General features: G+C 41.9%; 3 protein-coding genes across 4 annotated transcripts in view; 2 read left to right on the plus strand and 1 right to left on the minus strand.

Annotated features, from left to right (window-relative positions):
• Window positions 1–529: 529 nt before the first annotated feature.
• echs1 (enoyl CoA hydratase, short chain, 1, mitochondrial) lies at window positions 530–5996 on the plus strand. The gene is made up of 8 exons (XM_006630252.3): window positions 530–716; window positions 1086–1283; window positions 1637–1764; window positions 1940–2039; window positions 3622–3726; window positions 4767–4886; window positions 5291–5358; window positions 5444–5996. Exons 1-8 carry the CDS (start codon window positions 626–628, stop codon window positions 5507–5509), a joined length of 876 nt encoding a protein of 291 aa, XP_006630315.1. The 5' UTR covers window positions 530–625; the 3' UTR covers window positions 5510–5996.
• Window positions 5997–15343: 9347 nt separating this feature from the next.
• On the plus strand, window positions 15344–21776 carry fuom (fucose mutarotase). 2 transcript variants are annotated; one of them, XR_001478351.2, is made up of 7 exons: window positions 15344–16005; window positions 17118–17186; window positions 17423–17493; window positions 18615–18713; window positions 19069–19142; window positions 20173–20291; window positions 21502–21776. XR_001478351.2 is itself a non-coding variant. In XM_006630253.3 (6 exons), the coding sequence occupies exons 1-6, from the start codon at window positions 15921–15923 to the stop codon at window positions 20237–20239; spliced, it is 465 nt and encodes a 154-aa protein (XP_006630316.2). In that variant the 5' UTR covers window positions 15345–15920; the 3' UTR covers window positions 20240–20521. The 2 variants fall into 2 exon arrangements, 1 of the variants encoding a protein (XP_006630316.2); XM_006630253.3 differs by lacking the exon at window positions 21502–21776 and having other exon boundaries at window positions 15345–16005; window positions 20173–20521.
• Window positions 20941–21954, minus strand: part of LOC107077309 (uncharacterized) — a 28277-nt gene continuing 27263 nt past the window's right edge. The window contains exon 6 of the mRNA XM_015346413.2: window positions 20941–21743. Within this exon, the coding sequence (XP_015201899.2) occupies window positions 21221–21743 (523 nt within the window). The 3' untranslated portion in view covers window positions 20941–21220. The remainder of the gene's footprint in view (window positions 21744–21954) is intronic.

Below are 21954 nucleotides of genomic sequence, written 5' to 3' on the forward strand. Positions count from 1 at the left end.
AGAACAATCTTTCTGTTCCGCGTTAAATTGAAGTAAAGTTAAATGTCCTGTTACTCTATTTGCATTCTCGTTCATGACAACACGAGAACACTTTCAGCACCAGCCAGGCAGCACGCCGGATCTGCGAGGAGTGTTTCAATCTGCATTTCGATCCATCCCAATGCAGCCCTCAGATAAAGCAATCCAATCTACACCTCTACGACACGTCCTGCAGAAAATATAGCACAAACACATTTCTTGCAGCTATTTACAGCAGCTATGTAACAATGGAGAGCCAAATTCAGGCGAGTGTCTGATTCGATGACATATGACATGTATATCTGAACTTTCAGGAAACTTCTACATAAAACCCAGATTCTTCAATAGAAAACTGCAGAAATAGAATAGAAAATCTGGAACACCGGAACTCTGCAGGTCCCATAAGGCTCCGCGACAGTATTGGCGGATAGGGGGAAATCTAGTTAGTCATTTGGTCTATGGTTAAATCAGCGACGCCCCTATCCCCATTGGTTGGGAAATATCGCGTGGTTTCACTTTTTCCAGAGGACGTGGGTTGCCTGCAAAGAAGTGTCAAGTTCAAGCATTTGTTGCGACTGTGAAAAGATTACCGTGTATTTCAATTAAAATGGCAGCGCTTTGCAGAACTGCAGCTCTGCTTTTAAAGCCTGCGAAAGCATTGCCTTACACATTTGTAGCTGCGCAAAATTGTAGCTCAGGTAAGAGTACGCTACCAACCCCACTACGGAGTACTCTCTTTTTTGTTAAAAATTGAATTGCAATCTTGAGTCTAATACGTTGTTATAAGATTCTTAGGTTTTAAATTGTTAACGTTTAGAATTGTTGTTCAATGGAAAATGTACGTGTCAACTGCTACGCCCTATCTTTAATATGTTGGCGAACTAAGACCTCTGTGTACAAGTGGGTGAGTTAGATTTGCACCCATTTATGCAGATAGACATTTAACTGAAGCATTATTTCTGATCTGTTTGCAGAATAGAATAATGGCTTAATCTGTAAAACGTAGGACACATTCAAAGTACATCCAACCACAGATAACGTGAAGATTGTGATCAACATTTTCTTAGGTGGCCACTACCAGTATATCTTGGTGGAAAAGAAGGGGTCACAGCAGAATGTGGGGTTTATCCAGCTGAACCGTCCCAAGGCTTTGAATGCACTTTGTGATGGTCTGATGACTGAGATGGGTCAGGCCTTAGACGCATTCGAAGCAGACAGTCAGATTGGTGCCATAGTTATCACTGGAAGTGAGAAAGCATTTGCAGGTAAGAGCTCAGTTTAAAATTTCCCACTTTTATTTTTTTCTGTAAAAAGTATACAAAGGGATTGCCGAAACCTGGGACAGATCTGTCAAGAGTCTGTAAATCTGTCCTCTCAATTTTATTTGAGAGTAACAGATTTTACATGACATAGTCTTCTCAAAGGTATTGGAAAAACGTGTTCAAGTCTGGTCATTAACTGCTTGGCAGTGGAATCTGAGAATGTGGGTGTAGCAGTGAACATTCTTCACAATGGTATCAGGGAACAAAGGGAAACTGCCTTCTTCACTGCATGTGTTCCTAGTGCTGGGTTAGCTGAACTGGTCGGATATCTAATCGGGCCGGGTGACCTTTTTCAGCTGGTGCTGACATCAAAGAGATGCAGAACAGAACTTTTCAGGAGTGCTACAGTGGTAACTTCCTGGCCCACTGGAACAGACTTTCGACAGTTAAGAAGCCCGTCATCGCTGCAGTGAATGGCTATGCTGTGAGTATGTGATTTGTAATGCGTAAGAGGGCATCCAGTAACTATTTCTTCAGTATATTTACCATTTCTGTCCACATGAATGTTATAATACTCTCAAGCAGTCTTCAGTTCTCAGGACATTTCACTAAACGTGTGTTCTAAAGCAGTAGTTTGATTGTGATTTATGTTCTTAAAGCTCGGTGGAGGTTGTGAACTGGCGATGATGTGTGATATTATTTATGCGGGGGAGAAAGCACACTTTGGACAGCCTGAAATCCTCCTGGGAACCATTCCTGGTAAGCATTTGTTTTTTTCGGTGATGACGGGAACTTGTGTATTCTGATGAAGAGGCGGTCTAACTAAACAGGACTGAATTTAACTTGTGTATATTTATATTAGTTCACAAAATATGACAGTGAATTATTGGAATGTTTGTTGTTTGGAGTTCAAAAACGTCTAAAAGTTGAGAGCTCCAACAGTAGTATAGAGTACTGATGCAGGACTCTATAAACTACGCAAGACAGATTTACTCATTGACTTAAAACAACAGGCAACAAACCAAGGTTAAAATTGGAAAATTCTGTAAATTTGAGTTGTCTTAACTTTGTACAGGTAGAGAAAAAAAAATGGAAGCACTAATGTATAGTTACTTAATATGGTGTCAGATCTAACATGCGGCCAGTACATCCTGTTTGCACTGTGGCCTAGAGTCTTCCAGCATCTGGAATTCTGCAGGAGGGCTGCAGCACCATTTTTCCATTACAAAGTCGGTTAACTCACTCCTTGTTGCAATCTCTGGCGTTGTTCCAGCTGATCCCATGAGTACTCGATTGGGTTCAGATCTGGAGACTGAGAAGCCTATACCATATGGATAACATCAGCGCCATGCTCATCACACCATTGGGTGACCACATGTGCTCTGTGGATGGAGGCACTGTCATCCCGGAAGACGCCCCTCCCGGCAGGAAAGAAACATGCAGCAACATGGGGTGAAGATGATCACTCGGGAGCATTAAGCAGCAATAAGCATTCATCTCACCTTCTAGGGGAATGAGTGCACCCAAAGAGCACTGTTCTTGATTAGACTGGCTGCTTGCTTCCCAGGTTAAAATTTGAGTGAATTGGTCCCCTGATGTGCTTTGCACTTTGCATATCTGTGGAATCCAGGAGTATACACTTTCCCCCCACTATTTCAAAGTCACTGAGCTGTCCTTTTGCAGCCATGTCAGCCATAATTATGGGCAACCAACCGTCCGGCATTTTTATACGTGACACTAAACCTGCTGGGATGTAATTTGCTTAATTTATGCATGAACCACACCTGTGTCATGGCTTAGGAGTGTTTTTAAGACTCTGATAAACAAAACGAGCACAGTTTAGTTGGAATGAAAACCACATGAGACAGCGGTACTTCAGGACCAAGACTGGGAAACACTGCTATGGTGGAGCACAGGAATTTTTGTCAAACTGAGAACAGTATCGTAGTTGTAGCTGGATTCAGGTATGTTAGAATAAAGCAAATTTCAGTGGCCTTCCAGCCAGATTTCTTCTGTTTTCTTTTAAAGGTTGATTTCCTTCTAACCCATATCTTTAACTGGTATAATCCTCTCCACTGGAAGACCATTTACCCTCCTCTATGAACAATGCTCCAGATCACAAATAATGTAGCAACACAGAACAACTCTCTTAGTTAAAGTGCGTAAGTGCTGTGGACAGAAAGATTTCTGAAATTTCTGCAAAGGCTCCTGTAATTATGATTTTGGATCATAATGGTGTGCATGTTTAAGGTACCTTTAAATTTGCTGTACAATAATGTGAAGTACTGTCAGTCTATAGTAACTTCTCCACATTAGGATTCACAGCATTCATTTTTGTCAGGTGCCGGAGGAACACAGAGACTCACGAGAGCTGTGGGGAAGTCTTTGGCTATGGAAATGGTCCTGACAGGAGACAGGATTTCAGCACAGGAGGCTAAGGCCTCAGGTATGATCTGTGGAACTGCACCTTGTTTGTTGCTGGGGCCTCAATGTCAGTATACAGTATACAACCCTCGAGGTGAGGAGCTGTCTGCAGCCTAATCCCATAAGGTTGTTCTGCCAGGTGGGCTTAGGATGCAGGTGGCGTGTCCGTGACGTCCACCTGTTTTCAACAGGGTGGGGATCAGGGGCTGTCCTGGTTAGAGCATGTCCTGGACATTTTCCGCTACACAGTGCCTCAGCCTGTCAGAGAGAGCGCCTGTTCAACTGGTCAGGGATTCCTTACATGTTGCGCAGTGAATGCATGATGATCATTATATTCACATTTTTATATTCTTGCTATAGTGCACTTTTTATTTCAGGCTCAGAATGGGCATTGAACGTTACAGCCCATCTGTTGTGTTTGGTAGTTTGTAGCTTATTGATCCAAGGATCCCATCCAGCTGTGTCATGAGAGAAGTTATTCTACTGGCTCACTTTCCTCACTTTAGAGACGGAGCCAGTACTGCCTGAGTTCTGGCTTCACCAACATGGCTGGTTTGCTTGTTCCACACTCCCGTTCTCACTTTTAAGCGCACTAGTCTGATGGTAATTTGGACTGCCTGTTTTTCTTTTGAAATTGGTACTTCTGTTTTTCCAAAAGCAATGCTCAGTGCTGGGTTCCTATATTAAATTTATCCATAAAAAGCTTTAGGGAAATCCATCTCTGGTGCCTGACACTCTTCATTGAAATGACAGTTCACTTTCATGCGGCCAGAGGTGTGGAAAACTGGGATTCCAATATCACAGAAACCAGAACCAAAGAGTTCTAAACAAAGCATTTGAAATCCCATTCACTGACAATTTCACACAGAAAAAGCATCATTTGCTCAAAACAAATCAGATTGGCACAAAAATAAGTCACGTGACAACTTGAAAATCTATACCAATTGCCTCCAGTTGTGCAGGTTTCTAATCACAACTAACAAAGCATTGTGTGCGTTGGTGCAATATTGTGTTTCCGTGAGGAAAGCGAACATGTATGATTTGGTTTTATCCCTCTCGCAGGTCTTGTAAGTAAGGTGTACCCCGCTGATCAGGTTGTGCAGGAAGCAATCAGATGTGGAGAGAAAATTGCTGAGAACTCTAAGCTTGTGTCTGCGATGGCCAAAGAGGCTATCAATGCAGGTAGGCTACTTTCATTGGCTTACTTCCAACCGCATTCTGAGATGCCAACTGGTTTCGGCTCTTGTCCCCACTTATCTTTGCAAATATACAGTATTTCACTGCATACTTTGTAAAGCACTAGTAATGGTAATTCTGTAAAAGGATACGTTGCTCATGTTTTTGGTTGACTGCTTAAACCTTGAACAGGTTGTCATGTCGTAAACCTGTCCTGAGGTTTCTGTTCTGTGTTTATGAAATACAATTTGCGTTGAATAATTCTAAATTAAAGGTAAAGAGGGCTACGGTTAAATCAATGAATAGGATAGAAAAATCTGCATTTTTAATGGAAATTAAATGTCCATTTTAAATACACTAAGTGTATTCTTAATTAAAACAAATCTTAGTAATTACTGTCCACGTTCCAGCTTTCGAGTTGACTTTGGCGGAAGGAAATCGACTGGAGAAGAGACTGTTTCACGCGACCTTTGCCACGGTGAGTCAGATTCACCTGCGGAGTTTGAGTTCTTTCTGTTTTGGCAGATACTGATAGACATATATGTGATTGCTGTATTTTGCAGGATGACCGCAAGGAAGGAATGACTGCCTTTGTTGAAAAGAGAAAAGCCAGCTTTAAGGACAAATAGTGTTGCTAATGATCTGAGCGTGGGACTTGACTAATCATTACGGCATTGGGGAAAAGAAAAAGGATTGAAAAGGTCAAGTAACCATCAGCTGCAAGAATGTAATCACCTTTGAACAGTGGTTTTCTAGTGCGAATCTTCTCAGTTCCAGCCCTGAAATCCCCTGCATCTGCAGATATTTGTTGATCTATTGATTAGTTTACTGAACACCAAACCTAAACTGTTTTACCAACTAGGCCTTTTAGTCATGTTCAGTTTTGAAATGATCAGAGATTTCACGTTACCTGTACAAATATAAAAAATAACTAGAATACTGTTTTTAGGAGCGTTACAAAACTAAGAACTATAATTGCTGCATTCATCATTGATCAGTTTTTATTGTTTTCTGCTTCACCAACAGATTAACAAAGTACTGTAGAAGCATTCACAAACATATCACAGCTGTGAATAATTTCCGTGGTAATAAATTTGCCAGTAATTAACATTTAAACGCTCCCTGTTGTGTTCTTCAGGTAGTTTCTGCTGCGTTTTGTTTCAAGTGTTGTGGGTTTTTCATGAATGTCCCCGCAGAACAGCACAGCTTTTTGTGAGAATACCAAGGAGATCTCCACTAAAAACTGAAAGCATCGGTCTTGGCATTTTGATCCGTAGTTTATTTGATTTTATATTTAATACATGTCTCTGTCTGAAGCTCTGTGTCGGATCAAACATTTAATTTTGTCACTCTGTAGTGTTGATAGAATAGTGCAAATCCTTGCATAAAATGCACTCTCACCGATGGAGCATTGCAGGTTAAGGAGAGATGCAGTATACTACAGTATATCAGGTGGGTAGCTGTGTCAGCATGGGTAGTCTGCAAAGGAACATGTAATAGGTTTACAGTATTCCATGCTGAAAAGAGAAGAGAAAACACGTTTCAGCTGTGAAGCCTTCTTCAGGTGTGAGCTTCACAGCTGAAACGTTGCGTTTTCTCTCTACTCTTTTCAGCATGGAATAAACCTATTACTTGTTCCTTTGCAGACTACAGTATATACAGCCCATTAACAGTGTGCTTTACGCAGGCAGAACCAGCTGAAACCTGGATTGGAGAATGTGAATGCTAACAAGTGCTGTAAAGACTCTATCCAGGCAGCTGGAGGCTGGTCTTGGGTTTGCAGTGCAGCAGTAGAGCTACCAGTATCCAAGCGCTTCAACAGACCATCCTTCCTCTGGGCTGTACCACCACACAGGCATGTAGGTTTTTTGGGGAGCAGTTATGTACAGCATATAGCATTTTATTTTTTTTGTAGTTGACCAATGATTAAATAGTTTTTTTTTGTATTTTGTAAGCAGTGTTTTATACAAAACATTTATTTTTTTAGTAATCCACAATATATCCATAATATATTTTGGATGAGTTGTGAGCATGACGCCGATGTTGCTGTGAGTAGTACAGCTGTCTGTGCCTTAACCATTGTAGGTGTCTGTCTGGTCCCTTCAGATACAATAGTCATGCTGCACATTAATCCGAGAAGAAATCTTCGTTTGCAATTACTAGCATTAGTAGGCCCTCTTCTTTGTAGAGTGGGCCTGTATCTGGAACTTGCTTTCGTGCTGTGGCTCCCAACCTGCGTCTGATTGCATCTAGCTTGGATTGCATTGGTGAATAATCAATATTTCACAGCGTGGGTTGATGTGTTCACTTCAACGAATTGTCATCTGAAAGAGTCGTGTTCCAATCAAAATATCCTTTAGTTCCTCAAATAAAATTTGAGGTTAGGGGGAATAAAGGGCTGTAAACTCTTAAGAATGAATGACCTGAAACTTGAAAGAAAATCATACAGATATGAACTGTATCCTCCTCAGTGCTCCGATTCTGGTTCTGATACCAAAGATCTCAGCAGACTGCAAACTCAGACAATACAGGGAAAGCCATAGTGACGCTCGTTACCAATTAATCGGATTGCTAGCAGAGTCTAATACGAACTGTAGTTATGGCATAAGGGATCTGAAGGAGTCATCAACTGTGAAGAGGACACATGAGGGGACAGTTTTATTTTATGGAGAAGTACAAACTATGATAATTGCTGACCTGGAGCTATGAGGAATAACATCTTTGCAGTAAAATATTCACTCTTCATTTAATCCACACACAGCACATGTTTATATTGAATATTCAAAATATTAGAAACAAACAAATTAATCGCAAACACAAAATCTAAGATTATATCAAACTGGGCCTCCTGTCATTCTACATCACTAGCCATAGATTTGCATGTGCTTCTAGCAATGAATGTTGAACAGTCCAGGTTGTAAAATAATGTAAGAAATGTAGTTCTCCGGTTTTGAGTTCTCTTGTATTTTCGGTTTGTTTAACATTATACTCATATCTTGCCTTTTTCTTCATTAAAGATGTCCTTTCCAGTGGACAGTGTGGTCACTTACACCTGACCGAAGTAGGAATTCTCACATGGCTATGCATAACTACCTCTCCCCGTGCGCTTCATTTTCTGAAAGACTCCATCCCTGGTCCCTTTCAGCCCATGCTAGACTTGTGCCTTGTCCACTTTAAATCTACTATTTCAGTTCTTCCTGTATCCTTCATATTAATAATAATAATTGCTTACACTTATATAGTGCTTTTCTGGACACTCCACTCAAAGTGCTTTACAGGTAATGGGAACTCCCCTCCACCACCACCAATGTGCAGCATCCACTTGGATGATGTGACAGCAGCCATAGTGCGCCAGAACGCTCACCACACACCAGCTCTCAGTGGGCAGGAGAGCAGAGCCAATTCAGAGATGGAGATTATTAGGAGGCCATGATTGGTAAGGGCCAATGTAAAATTTCGCCAGGACGCCGGGGTTACATCCCTACTCTTTTCGAGAAACGCCCTGGGATTTTTAATGACCACAGAGAGTCAGGACCTCAGTTTTAAATTTCATCTGAAGGACGGTGCCTTTTTACAGTATAGTGTCCCTGTCACTCTACTGGGGCATTAGGACCCACACTGATGGCAGAGTGAGCGCCCCCTACTGGCTTCACTGACACCTCTTCCAGCAGCAACCTTAGTTTTTCCCAGGAGTCTCCCCTCCAGGTACTGACCAGGATGAGCTTCAGTGGGCTGGTAGTTGTGAGTTGCAGGGTGATTCGGCTGCTGGCTTATCTATATTAGCAATACCACTGACTGCCGTGAAATTAATGGTTATCTTTAGACTCTTTCTGTAAATTTAGTGTTACTGTGTTCAGTATTATAAATGAGCTATTTGAATGCTGTGAATTTGGAAGAAAAAATATGCAGCTGTAAAGGACATTGGTTTACCTGGCTAGGTGCCTGTCTGCAGCAGCTCTGTTGTTGTGGATTCCGCTCTTGGTGATGTATCTGACCGTCTTGCCTGCTTGCTACAGCTTTATCATCCCAGCCAGTGGTTTTGGGGATTTGCCTGGAAGAAATCAGGTCTTCACATTTCTAGACCTATTTTCCAATCCATTCATAACTTACACTGTGATCTTAACACAGATTTTGTTTTTGCTAGGAAGAAAGTAATTTGTGGCGGAAAGCAATCTATGACTATGTTGAATTAGCAGAAACCTGGGTGAGAGCACGTGGGCCGGCCGCCTCCAACAGACAGACCTCCTGTCGGTGCTGATTGGTGGGTAGCGCCGCCGACAGGAGAGCTAAGGTGGAGAGGAGGCAGCCAGTGGGGAGTACTGTCTGAGCTGATGGGCAGCCGGACTGACTCGACTATATCTATATTAGAAAATCAAATAATATAATAAGACAAAACGTCAGAGAGTTCGGGTAGGTAGCTGCGTCAGCATGCGTAGGCTGCAAAGGAACAAGGAATATGTTTATTCCATGCTGAAAAGAGAAGAGAGAAAACACAACGTTTCGGCTGTGTTTTAGCTTACACCCGAAGAAGGCTCCACTGCCGATACGTTGTGTTTCCTTTCTTCTCTTTTCAGCATGGAATATACCTATTACTCGTTCCGAAACGTCAGAGATTCTAGCACTTGTATAGTCTACGTCTGAATATAACGTCTGCGTCTCTAAATTTCTTTCCACTATAGTGAAATCGGGATTTATTCTGAATACCCGCTAGATGGCGCTACAGTACAGACTATGTATATGCGCACGCCGTAAATCTCAATAATTATCGGGGCCGGGGCACAGCCGATATGCTTGCGGTCAGACCTTTATCAGTGTAAGGTTGGCTCACAATCTCTCAACGTCCCTCTGTAAAAGCTTTTAAACTACTGAAATCACCCCGTCGATTGCGTTTTATATTGAACACGATATATAAATCCTTCTAAATTTTTAAAAAGTCGAGTGAAACGCTAATTGCAAAATATATACAGTAGAATTTACTGCTGGATTTTACTGTGTATATGAATGAATAGACCAAACATCCTACAGAAGAATTAATGAGGTGATTTGTGATGAAAGACATCGTGTATGAGAACCACACTTCCGAAATGATCTGTTTTAATAGATAAGCGTGCACTTTATCATGTTATTCATGTCTGGAAATCATTTACTTATCAGTGAAATAAGTCTGGAATTTTTGGTTTCCATTTGCCATACAGTAAAATAGGTCTAAAAAATAAATTCAGAATTACACACTGAGTAAAAGATAAAGAAAACAGTACTGGTGGTGGTGGAGGGGAGTCCCCATTACCTGTAAAGCGCTTTGATGGAGTGTCCAGAAAAGCGCCATATAAGTGCAAGCAATTTATTATTATTATTATTATTATTATTATTATTATTCTTAAACTGTGGTTAAGGGTCGTCATCACGATTGTACAGCTATTCCAGTCTCACATTTTAATATGAGCCTTGACAGTACAACCGCATTGTTATTATTGGGTTTTTTTTTCTTGCTTAAATATAAACTGGGCTTCTACTAAAATTATATAATTGATTTTTTTTCTTCTTTAAATACAACTCGGGCTTTTATGAAAATGATGATATTATATCAATTATATAATAACTCCAAAGCCTGATTTGATCTTCCAGCACGTCAGCCTGTAGCGTAACTTACGAGGTGTTCAGGCGCAGAGAGAGGTGTGTTTCACGATTTATGCGATTAAGAACTTTTAAAAAGTTACAGGTGGTCGTCGTACTGTATAAGCCCTTTAAAGTGTACTGACGCGGGTTAGTCAACTGCCCCTTTTCCCAGCAGCATCTATTTAATGTCACATTATCCGATCGTGGGCTTTTAAAGAACCTACAAGAGAAGCGCGTGTGTAAAGGATCCGACTAGAAAACAAAAATAAAAGGTCCAAATAAATGGCAAGTTCTGTGGCTGAACAATTTACAGTTTCTCTCTTCCCCCCCCCCGCCTGCGTTGGAAGTCTGTTGATTTACGTCCAGAGCGTCATTGTAGATTTATTAAATAATAAAAAAAATCAAATGATCATAATTACCAGTCATAGCGTCAAAACTATGCACACCACACACACTCTTGGATCTCAACGTGGTAATTGAAATACATTTTCCATTGTAATCCATCTCTTACATGTGAATGTAACGCTGCTGTAGTGATTCGGCTGTTTTCAGTGGCTGGTTTGGAATAATGCGTTTCAGATGTTTTCACTTTGAATTAATACTTTTGACTGCGTGGTTGGGTGCACCATAATGTAAACAGTGAAAGGCATTTAAAAAAAAACACACACACAAACGTTAAAGCGAGCGTATTTCAATCACATTTCAACATCCTACATTGTTACTATTTTTTCTTTTGTTGATAAATTCTGAGGAAGAGACGATTTGTCTAGACGGGTCAGTGTGCGGGATGCAGAGAAGAAACGCGGTTTTCGGCTGTTGAGCCTCCACACCTGAGGATCAGCGTGTTTTTACTGTGTGATTGCAGAGTGGAATTTACCCCGCTTGCTCCTGGCATTTCTCACCAAGATGTAGAAATCCGCTGTAAATTCTGGACCCCGTTAGGTATCCTAGATGTTAAATAAACCCAATATAATACGTAGTAACACAATTAGTATTGCCTCTGTATTGAAAATGTTTTTTAGATAATTAGGAAAAAATACAATAGGGTTGATGGCTATATAAAAACAACGAAGACTGTTCAAGAGAGTGTTCTTAATGGGAGACAGAAGTCGTTTACTTCAACCAACCTGATTTACACATTGTTATCCCTCGGTAACGTATACAAAATTTAACGGGCAAGCTAAATACCGACTTGGTGAAAGAGTCTTACACTACGCTATTTTTTTTAAACAAATGAATATAAAGTTCATATTATGCGATGCCAAAACAATGCATATTCTGAAATTAACAATACCTGCAAGTCACAAAAAGGTTTGCTTCGACAGAAGCAGACAACTTGGATTTGGACGTGTAAAACCATAGCCGATTTGATTAAAGCGGGAGCTTTTTATTTCCACCCCATCTCTAAAGCCACTTTTTTCCCTGTGATCTCGGGGCTTTCTTCACACAGCTTCGCCCTCTCTTCACAAGCCCATAGCCTAATTGATTTTTATTTTCTTTCAATATTCGCCCAGCGCGGGCTTTCTTCTCGACTCCTGGAACAAAACTTCTGAAAAAGGAGCGCGAGAAAAAAAGGGGGCAGCTTCTCACACCGAAGAGACGGCACAAAGGTTTCCTTAAAGGGGAGAGAAAAAAAAAACAGAGCTTCTACTTTGAAGTCCATCCCCTGCTAACGAAAGGTCAAAATAATAAATGTAGACTCAAATTGAAGCGTTCAGCGGGGACAAAGGAGGCAAAACGTTACATTTTGGCAGAGGCAGCCCCTCATAGCGTGATAAACTCATTTAAAAAAGCAGAACCAAAGCGGAACAGCGTGAGCCCCCGGATAAAGAATAGAGCTTTCAACTGATCAGACAGCGCTGGCTCCTCCGCTTCTCCTTTCTCATTCCTTCATCAGTCTGTCGTTCCCCGTCTTCCCGAAGACCGCAGCTGCAGCGCCTCCACACTTCCATTGAAAAAGCCCAAATAGAAATTTCCTCTAAATTACAACCTCATCAGGGAAGAGAAAAAGTCACCTCCATCAGCAGCAGCTGCACGTTTGGGCGCATTATTCTGGCCGAGGCGCTGGCTTTATTTATGTAACTCGATTTGAGCTCCTCAACCCTTTTTCATGCAGATCCGAACGCTTACGCGGAATTAAAATTCACCCGATGGTCCGCGCTGCTCGTCTCCTTCTTTTTTTTTCTTTCTCCTTCCTCCCGTCTTGAAATGTTTTTTCTGAGGAGTTTCATATTCAGCTAGCCTCGCCGCGTGAAGCGGCGTTCATCTCTTCAAATATCCGCATTTAACAAATTCCTGAGTCCGTCCGCAGATTGTGCGCTCTTTGAAGCCTCTTTCAATATAGACAGCCTACCTGCGACGACCAAATACCCAAGTCAAAACAGAACTGAACACATCCGCACAAACCGCGTCAGATAGTAGTGTGCTCTTGTTTTAAAAGGTAGAAATCCTCATCTGAAAGGAGACGGATGAGCTCGAATTTTTAAAGAAAAATACACTACTATTTAAACTTAAATATATAACATAGATAGTTCCATACTGCAGAGATTAACATGACAATAATAGGTCCTTCTTTCTTATTTATCGTTATTAGTTTTTATCATATTAGGGGAGGTGACCAGCTGCTAGTATCCCTGAATCAATGTAAGAGGTGAAACAATTTTCTTTTGTCCTTCTTTTGAGCGGAGCAAGTGATGCGTGTGATTGTAAAGGGAATATGTCACGTAGGAAAGACAAAGTTGTGGAAAAAAAACGTCGCCATTGATTGATAACTGAGAATTTAACCCCTCTGATAAACAGATCACTTCAAAGAAATAATAAAATTAAAAAACAACTGAACCCCATGCACTCCAGCTAGCTTTCCCCAGAGAGGAATCCCGCGGCAAAGGAGAAAAGGCACTTTTAATAACAAATTGGGCGAATAATTATCGAAATAACTCTCAAGCAGAGATATTAGAAAGAGTCTCACTTTGAAGTAACCGCCATTAGCTTTGAGAAAACAGGACTTTCTTATGGATAGCAAAATAGACAATAAATCTTTTAGGTAAACTAGGGAAAACATGATTGAGAATCTAAATATGATTTCTTATGCCAGATCAGAACAATTTTATTCGTCCTGATACTTTTTGATCGCACAGTTTTGAAATAACACTAAATTGTATAATTTAGGAACTGTTTATTTACTACAATTTTAATTGTATTTCAATCAAATGCTGTATACAAGTGAGAGTTTTAACTGCTTTAAAACAATTTAAAGATCATTTTATTTCACTCAGTAAATGTATTCTTGTTCGTTCAAATCCGTTTGCATTGAGACCGTCTTAAGTATCTTTACACTAGATCCGTCGGTATTAAGAAAATGTCGTTAATGTGTTTAAGATGAACGGAAGTTTTCCTGAGGCCAGGACGGGCTAATTTGTTAGAACTAATACAGCAAGCGTACTGTATTCTGTGGTCACTCTCCCACAGCCCACATTGCCAAATCTCCCTCAGTCTGAATAATTACAATGAAACACTAGTATACGCCTTGCAGGGGCAGAAGCATTCGTACAATTTTCAAGTCACATAAATGATTTGTTTTGTTCGAATAACGAAGTCCGAATTGTCTCTTTTGAACATGTTCATTAACATCCCACAAGACAGCTGTTATTAATCGCGTTTAGAATTCTTATGATATTCGTTTTCTCGATTTAATCATTTGCTGTTTAAACAGCAACAATGTGTTCTTATGTTGAACAACTCTTTTATCTTGAGTCGTCCTAACTTTATTGTAATTAAAAATGCCTGTTTACATTTCCGGTATAATATCCATTTATTAAACCTTAGAAACTAATACAAATGAAGCAATATTTTTATCCCATCAACAAGGAACAGATAACGATTTCTTTCTTGTTTATTCATCTAATAACGTATTGGAGCTGTAGTTTTAAATTAAATTCACCAACGGACCTGCATGTATCGAATATTTATTCTTGAGACGCTGCCTGGCTGGAGAAATAAACTTCGTGACAAATTATAGACGGGACACAGAACCAGACTGATTCTACCGAGCAGCTATATTATAAATAACACATTGGAATGATACTGGTAAACGTATTTTAGAATAACACAGTCTGAATTTTAATGTTTATTATTATTACTACAAATATAACTATTTAACATACACCATTAGCATTCAGGGGCCATTACATTTAAAATGCTTGTGTAATATTTAAAAAAATAAAACCTGTATAATTGTCTTTCATTTTATTCTAGTATTCATTGGAAGTGTGTTGCCGAAATGTTTGTCCTGAATTCTTTGTCGGTGATGGTTGTTCTGTTGTTTTATTTGAAACTGTGCCACAAAACAAGATTTTCCCACGGGAATGATCATAATAGAGTCTTAATGTGAAATATGAAAAGTTAAATACATCGTAGAGTAAGTGAAGAAAAAAAACAGCAATAAATTAACAGCAGCGCGCCGATCAATCATACGATGTAATAGTACAATGTACAGCAATGCTATAGATTGTACATGAAATAATAAATATACACGTCCACGAAAAGCTATACGCAGCACAGCTCAAGTCATGTTATAGTACCAGAAATGATACCGAGTTACTTCCACCCCGATAAAGCAACCAACCAGTCACGCAGTACCTGTCTTCCCCGACAGATGGCGCAGATATTGGACTAACTAGGGCCGTGCGGACCAGAGGCGGACAGAGCTGCCTCCTCGGATTCTCGCCACCAATAGGATATTGGAGAGTATTTTCAGAGCGGTTAATCTTTCACACAGTTTGTGATCTGTAAAGACCAACATTTCCTCACGGCGCTCGAGGGTTTTACAAGACACGAGCGTCGTCCTCCCGAGCAGTGAAAAAAAAGAGATCTCATGCCAAAGATTACATTTGGTCACCGAGTAAAATGAAACAAAAGTTTTCCGCTTTGGGGTGTGTGTGTGTGTGGGGAGGGGTCGATTTGCTGATTAAAAACACGTTACATCTAAAGATAGCACGATGCTAATCACGGCTTTACATCCCGCGATGAAAACGTACTGAATGTTGTGGTCCCGCAAGTCAGTGCGGCTGCTCCGCCTGGTCCAACAGAACCTCATCTTCCGGCAGAACCGCAGGCACGTTGCTAGCCCTCAACTCAAACGCTGCGAATCGTTTTGGATGACAGCCGTTTGACACTTGGGCGCGCTGAGTACACTTGCAGGGTTCAAGTTTGTGCTCCCACGGCGCTCGGATTGGGGTCCCTTTCACCTCCCCGGTAAGGTTACGCAGCCCCCCAGCAGGTACAGGGCTGCATGTGCACAGAGAGAGAGAGCGAGCACTTCCTCATTGCGGACCAATCGCGGAAGGAGACGGCCGTCATGTGACTTCCCTATTTCCACCCTCCCGAGTCTGTGTTGCTGTGTCCAGGCTGTGCTCTGCTGCGGAGATGGTCGTTTTGAAAGGAATACCGTCTATCATTTCTCCAGACCTGTTGTATGCGTTGGCGAAAATGGGTCACGGCGATGAGCTAGGTAAACGAGTGATTTCGCTCGGACAGTGCGCACGTACGGGCCTCTCAATGACAACAATATACAGGCTTATAACACGGCTACGGCAACTTTTTACTATACTTTACCCCACCGGTCTTAACTTACTTAAAATACTATACCGTAGCATGGGTGGGGGATGACTTCAGCTTACGTGCCTTTCATCAGAAATAAAAGCTGTAGAGAGAAGGAAAGTGAGCGCTTTGACTTGCCAGCTAACTTTGGACCCCGGTAGATGCGCATGCGTCTTAGATGTGCCATATTCGCTATTTAAAGGCTTTCACCGCCCAGTCATTTCGCTCGATAGTTTCTTAGTGCCAGCACTTTTCTTTTAAAAGCCAAACTTCCTTCTCTTGCAACGATCCGACAGAATAACTCAATGCTTGATAGCCCCTGGGACCCCCTTTGATATTATTGAAGTATAATGTCCCCAGTTATCACTGAAGGACAAACGCTCAACTGTAGTTATAAAGGATTATGAATAAAACTGTACCGTTTCTGTTGCTATAAAGACACAAATCACAGTAAAATGTTTGCACCTGCTGAAGTCAACTGAAGTTTCTTGTTGTTAGCTTTGTCAACCAGGTAGAGGAAGTTTAATGTGTGGCCACTAAGAGCACCGTAGGTAACATACAGCAAACATGAGAGACCTGTACCAACAACCTTCCAGCTGCATTGTTAGAAAAAGAGATCCAGCAATCAGACTTTTAATGTAGAAAAGAGCAAAAGGAAGGTTGCAAACAAAACATCGTTCTGTCCACCTTACTCTGTTGATAGTTTAGTAAAGTCGGTCAACAACATTTATTCCAGCCCTGCCTAAATGGGTGCTTCTTAAAAACGAAGGTGTAGAAGACATTAAAACAATCTTTCAACGTCTCCCTTGTTTACTCCAGTGAATTGCAGGGAAAAAAAAACTTTTCTGGCTCAAAAACTGATTTGAAAAGCAAGAAAAATATGGCATTCCCCTTTTCTTTCCCTCTTCTGGTATCTTCATCTCAATTCGGATCAGGCCCTGCCGTGAAGCGTACAGTACATACCTTGCGGTGACATCTTTTCAGCAGGGAGCTGCAGGACTGGGATTTATTTTCTTCTTTCAGTTCTTGCAGATGCGAACTTTCCTACTTCCTCCTCGTGCCGGTGTGGGCCGGCTGAAATCAGGGCTGATGGTAAGGGAGCCCCTCTTGTCCTTTTCTTTCCCCAGCTGGTAGTTTCTGAGCTTGGTTGTGTGAAAGAAGGTCTTGGCGGGCCCAGCCTGTGGGATGTCTGTGTCAGACAGTGAAACTATCCTGAGGGGCGTGTGAATGGGGGAAAAAGGGGGCGTTTTTTTAAAAAGGTGCCATGAATTTGCACATATCAGTTTGCTTTGTCAGTTGCTCTCCTGATAAATTTCTTCCTACTGTAGGCCTGCGTATTCCAGAGCTCCTGGGAGCCATCTTGAAGCTGTTTCCACTCGACACTTGCGTCCCTTGTCCGGTAGGTTCGTACACAGGTCTGTCATTACAGCTCCTTTAGTGTCATTTGTTCTTTCCTGGTACTAAATAAAACAAGAGATGAACTGAATAATGACACCATTAGCCTCATCTTTGGCTTTTGTATACAATGTTAATGATCTTATAAAGGTGGTCATTTAAAACGGTGCGTTTTAAGAATGATTTCTAAACTGCCACATCAGCATGTCTTTTATGTGACCCACTTGATCTCCTGAATTTGAAGGGCCCAAATCTATCTGCAGCTCCTTCTGCAAATTTAGCTAGAGAGACAAATGGCTGTCAGTTGTCTTCCAGCAACACAGCCTGTCAGAGTCATTACTGCTCCATACACACTCCATACTCCACATACATTAACTCCTACACCACTACATACACGACAGCTGAATGTAAGCCGAAATTGTACTTAAAACTGTACTAGTTGCACTATTTGCACTATTTATCAATCGCCGTATTATTTTTGCACGGTTCGCCGTATTACTTTCGCACTGTTTTTGTCCTGTTTGTATACTCTCTCTGTTTTGTGTATAGTTTTTGACAATTTTGCACTGGCACCATACTGTTGTTTACACTGTTATTGTTATTGTCTTTCTGTCAATTCTCTTGTCTGCTGTTCTATTTATATACTGCACCTGAGAGACTACTGAGAAACACTTTTCACTATACTACGCACCCGTGTAAGTGTAATGACAAATAAAGTTGGAGTTCAAGTTTGCTGGTGGGTCAGTGAGTTTCAGTCAATCCCATGTGCCGCGGACCTTGGGTAAGCTGTGTTTAGAAAACGCAGTCTGGCCACCTCTGTTTGCTCCCTTCATTCAAAGACCAAGGCAGTGGTCCCCCAGTATGAAAGTACAGTACGTGATTGCTGATCATCCAGCTTATGACTTCCATATGTCAAAGTCGTGTTTAAATTGATCATCCCTGCAGGGGGGGTCTGAAGATTGAAATGTCATCTGCCAGCTCACACTAGCATCTCTGCACTCGCACGAGCTAGAGGTGTCCGTTCCAGCCGCAAGACTAAAATGGTGCCACGAGTCCTCTGTGCACTGCTCGAGTCAGCGATGGCGCCCTGTCTCTAATGGCCAGCGTCTGTGTCTGCTGTGACAGGCGGCCGTGATGGACGTGGTGGACAGTGACAAGCAGAAAGGGGTGAAGGTGCATGTGTGGGACGTGTATCAGGAGCTTCTGCATCAAGCTGGATCGGATGTCAGTGAGTTACTATTATAGTGCAATCAGATGAGTCTAAGGGACTTCAGCTTTTATCAGCCTTTTGCAGCTTAAATAAAATGCATCGTGTGCTTCTTGCTTAATATGTTGATGTAAATGCATGCTCCGGTTCAGTCATACTGTGAAGGATATCTGATACTGAATGGCCAGGTTTTTTCTCAGAAGCAGCTGTCTTTGCAGAAGACACAGAAGTCATAAGAACTGTTAGGAGGTGGTATATCAGCAAGGTTCCTGTAATTTGCAGTCCTTCATTTGGAGTAGAAGATGGTATTGTAGATAACAGGAGGCTTTTGGTAAGTGTGTCTGAGGGATCTGATTTCTTTCATTCCTCCAGAAACCTTTAGAAAAGCTGGAAAGGTTTGCATTTTATGAACGGGCTAAGAAAGCATTTGCTGTTGTCGCCACAGGGTAAGATTTATTTATTTTATTATAGGTTTTAAAAGAAGAAAATAATAATTACTCTTCTTAGGTGTATTAAAGCTCATCATACTGGGCCTGTGCAGTAAACAAATGGAACAAAAGATTTTATTTGAGTTTTCTTTCAGTAATTCACTGAATTCCATGTTAAGCAATGTATGTGTCTAAACATCAAGTGAAGTTAACCCTTTACAATCAGGCCAGAGCAGGTAGTCACTTTTACTGAATGGTTCTGTGTATGAACGTCCAATAATAATAACAACAATAACAATAACAATAATAATTGCTTACACTTATATAGCGCTTTTCTGGACACTCCACTCAAAGCCCCTAGCTTTACAGGTAATGAGGACTCCCCTCCACCACCACCAGTGTGCAGCCCTACCTGGATGATGCAACGGCAGCCATAGTGCGCCAGAACACATCAGCTATCGGTGGGGAAGAGAGCAGAGTAATGAAGCCAATTTCTAGATGGGGATTATTAGGAGGCCATGACTGGTAAGGGCCAATGGGAAATTTGTCCAGGACGCCGGGGTTACACCCCTACTCTTTTCGAGAAACGCCCTGGGATTTTTAAAGACCAAAGAGAGTCAGGACCTCGGTTTAATGTCTCATCCGAAGGACGGAAATATGGTCTTGTGCATAAATCCCAAATTAAAATCAGCCCGTTCAGGTAGCCCAAATGTTTGTTCATTGACTGGCTGCAAATGGTGAGAACAAGCATTACTTCCACATGTGAATGTCAAACATAGGCTCTGCTGCTGGTCAATACCCAGTTCAGCTGGTAGGTCCAGTCAGAATCGCCTGACCTTGCCTTATCAGAATTCCCTAGCCTGAAAAGAATAAACCATTGCTTTACTGGACATAGATTTTTAAATTTACCATTGAGAGATAATGAAAAACAGTATTCAGGGAATGTCATTGAAATAATAAAAACTGGATATACTGTATAGGTCTTGATTTCCATGCAGTGAAACTTGATCTTTACTTACACAGCACCTTGTCTTGCATCTGTTCTCAGAGAGACCTCCTTGTATGCTAACCTGATCATCAAGAAAGGTGTCATAGGAGCGGAAGACTCCTGCTGACTGGAAAACTGCCTGTGACCTCAAGCTCAGGGTCCCGGGACATCTTAAAAAAGTGAGGTTCTTGTCAGTCTGCAAGCAGGGAGAGGTTTTTTAAGAAAAGTTCATCTGGTCGGAACCCGAAACAAGGCAAACAGTTACCTGCACATTAAATAAAATCAGTCTTTTAACATATTCAAGGGATGCACCAGTTTATACAGTATATACATATTGTAACATTGTTCAACAAAAGTTGTCTAATGCATTTGCAATAAATGTTTAGCTTTCTGGGGGGCAAGAGTTTCACAGATGTATTGTGCATTTTTACTGTTCCATGCTGAGACACTGCTGCATGGCTGGAAGTCTGGAGCAGTGAGGGGGGTTCAGGTTGATGGCACATGGGGGGTCCTGACACATGGAACCTGTAGAGGGGTTGCATTTGAGCCTGAGGTCCCCAGGTGCATTACATGGGAAATACATGTGTAGAATAGTTGAGAAGTATTTAAAATAGAGAACTGGGGTGCAGGGAGCTCACAACAGGGCAGCTCTGGTGGGATCAGAAAAGCCCCGGGCAACACCAAGAACAATCTAAAACAACTCATCCATTCTTACACGCTTGTGCCACAAAGCTGAGTACGTTCAAACCAAAGCAAGTACAGACTGGTTCTAGCTGTATTTTTTATGAACGCTCTGGCTTCTTTTGAAAAATATGACAAACACATCAAAACGGTTAACAATAGCTTTTATTTTAGCCAATTTATGCAGAAGTGTTCCATGTTTAAAGAGGATTTCAGTTGGGATCTTACTCGGCCAAGCTTTCAGTGTGACAGAAGACAGTCGCCTGTGACGGGAGCGAGGTTCTCCCCATTAGAAAACAGCTCTTACAAACTAATCCTTCTTCTGCGCATTTAAAGACAAGTCAACCGAGTAGCTTTGGTTAGGCCTGTGATTTAGCATCAGTTATTCAGAAATGAAGCAGATGGAAGAGTGAACCAGCCCTGGTTTTTAGACGCCGTGGTAGATGGGGTCCCGGTCTTCTTCTGGTTGGTGCTTCACCTCGTAGCTCACCGGTTCTGTCTGGACCGGTGGGTTGTGTCGCGGGCCAGGCTGGGGGGGGTGGTGTATGTGATCCACATCGTCTTCAGGTTCCTGGTTCTGCGAGGCGTACAGGCCCGCAAAGTCCCGGGGGAGGTGGAACTCTGCATCCTGAGGGGCCTGTGCGGAGTCTTGGGCTCTGGGAAAGGTGTGGTAAAGCTCGTCTGCCTCCTGGCGTCTCTCGGCAGCAGCGGCGTTCCTGATGCCCAGCTCGGGGGACTGCCGGGGCCCGAGGGCCTGCGCCAGGTGTTCGGCAGAGAAGGGGTGGTCCAGATCGTCCCTGTCCTCTTCGGCTTTGAGATGGGCCTGCTCCGTCACGTGTCTCACAGCCTTCCAGATTGCCATTCCAGGGTGGACATCCTCATCAGTTATCGCTAACCCTTCCGGAGGTTCGATCTGCCTGATGTCCACAGACAGCTTCCCATCTAGATCTCTAGATGTATGAGAATAAAACAGGTTATCTCAATATGGCCTCCTTAAATATGTTCTGTTTTAAGAAAACCACCATTGAGGTGGCTGGCTGGCAAGAACATCATTTTAATATCATTGTCCTGACGTGGGATGTTATCACTGTTATTAATGACCAGGTTCTGTCACACTACATGGCTCGACCCAACTTCTAGTTGGAGAGCATGTCAAATTTC

This window comes from Lepisosteus oculatus, chromosome 4 (genome assembly GCF_040954835.1).
Source record: "Lepisosteus oculatus isolate fLepOcu1 chromosome 4, fLepOcu1.hap2, whole genome shotgun sequence".
NCBI classification, from domain to species: Eukaryota; Metazoa; Chordata; class Actinopteri; order Semionotiformes; family Lepisosteidae; genus Lepisosteus; species Lepisosteus oculatus.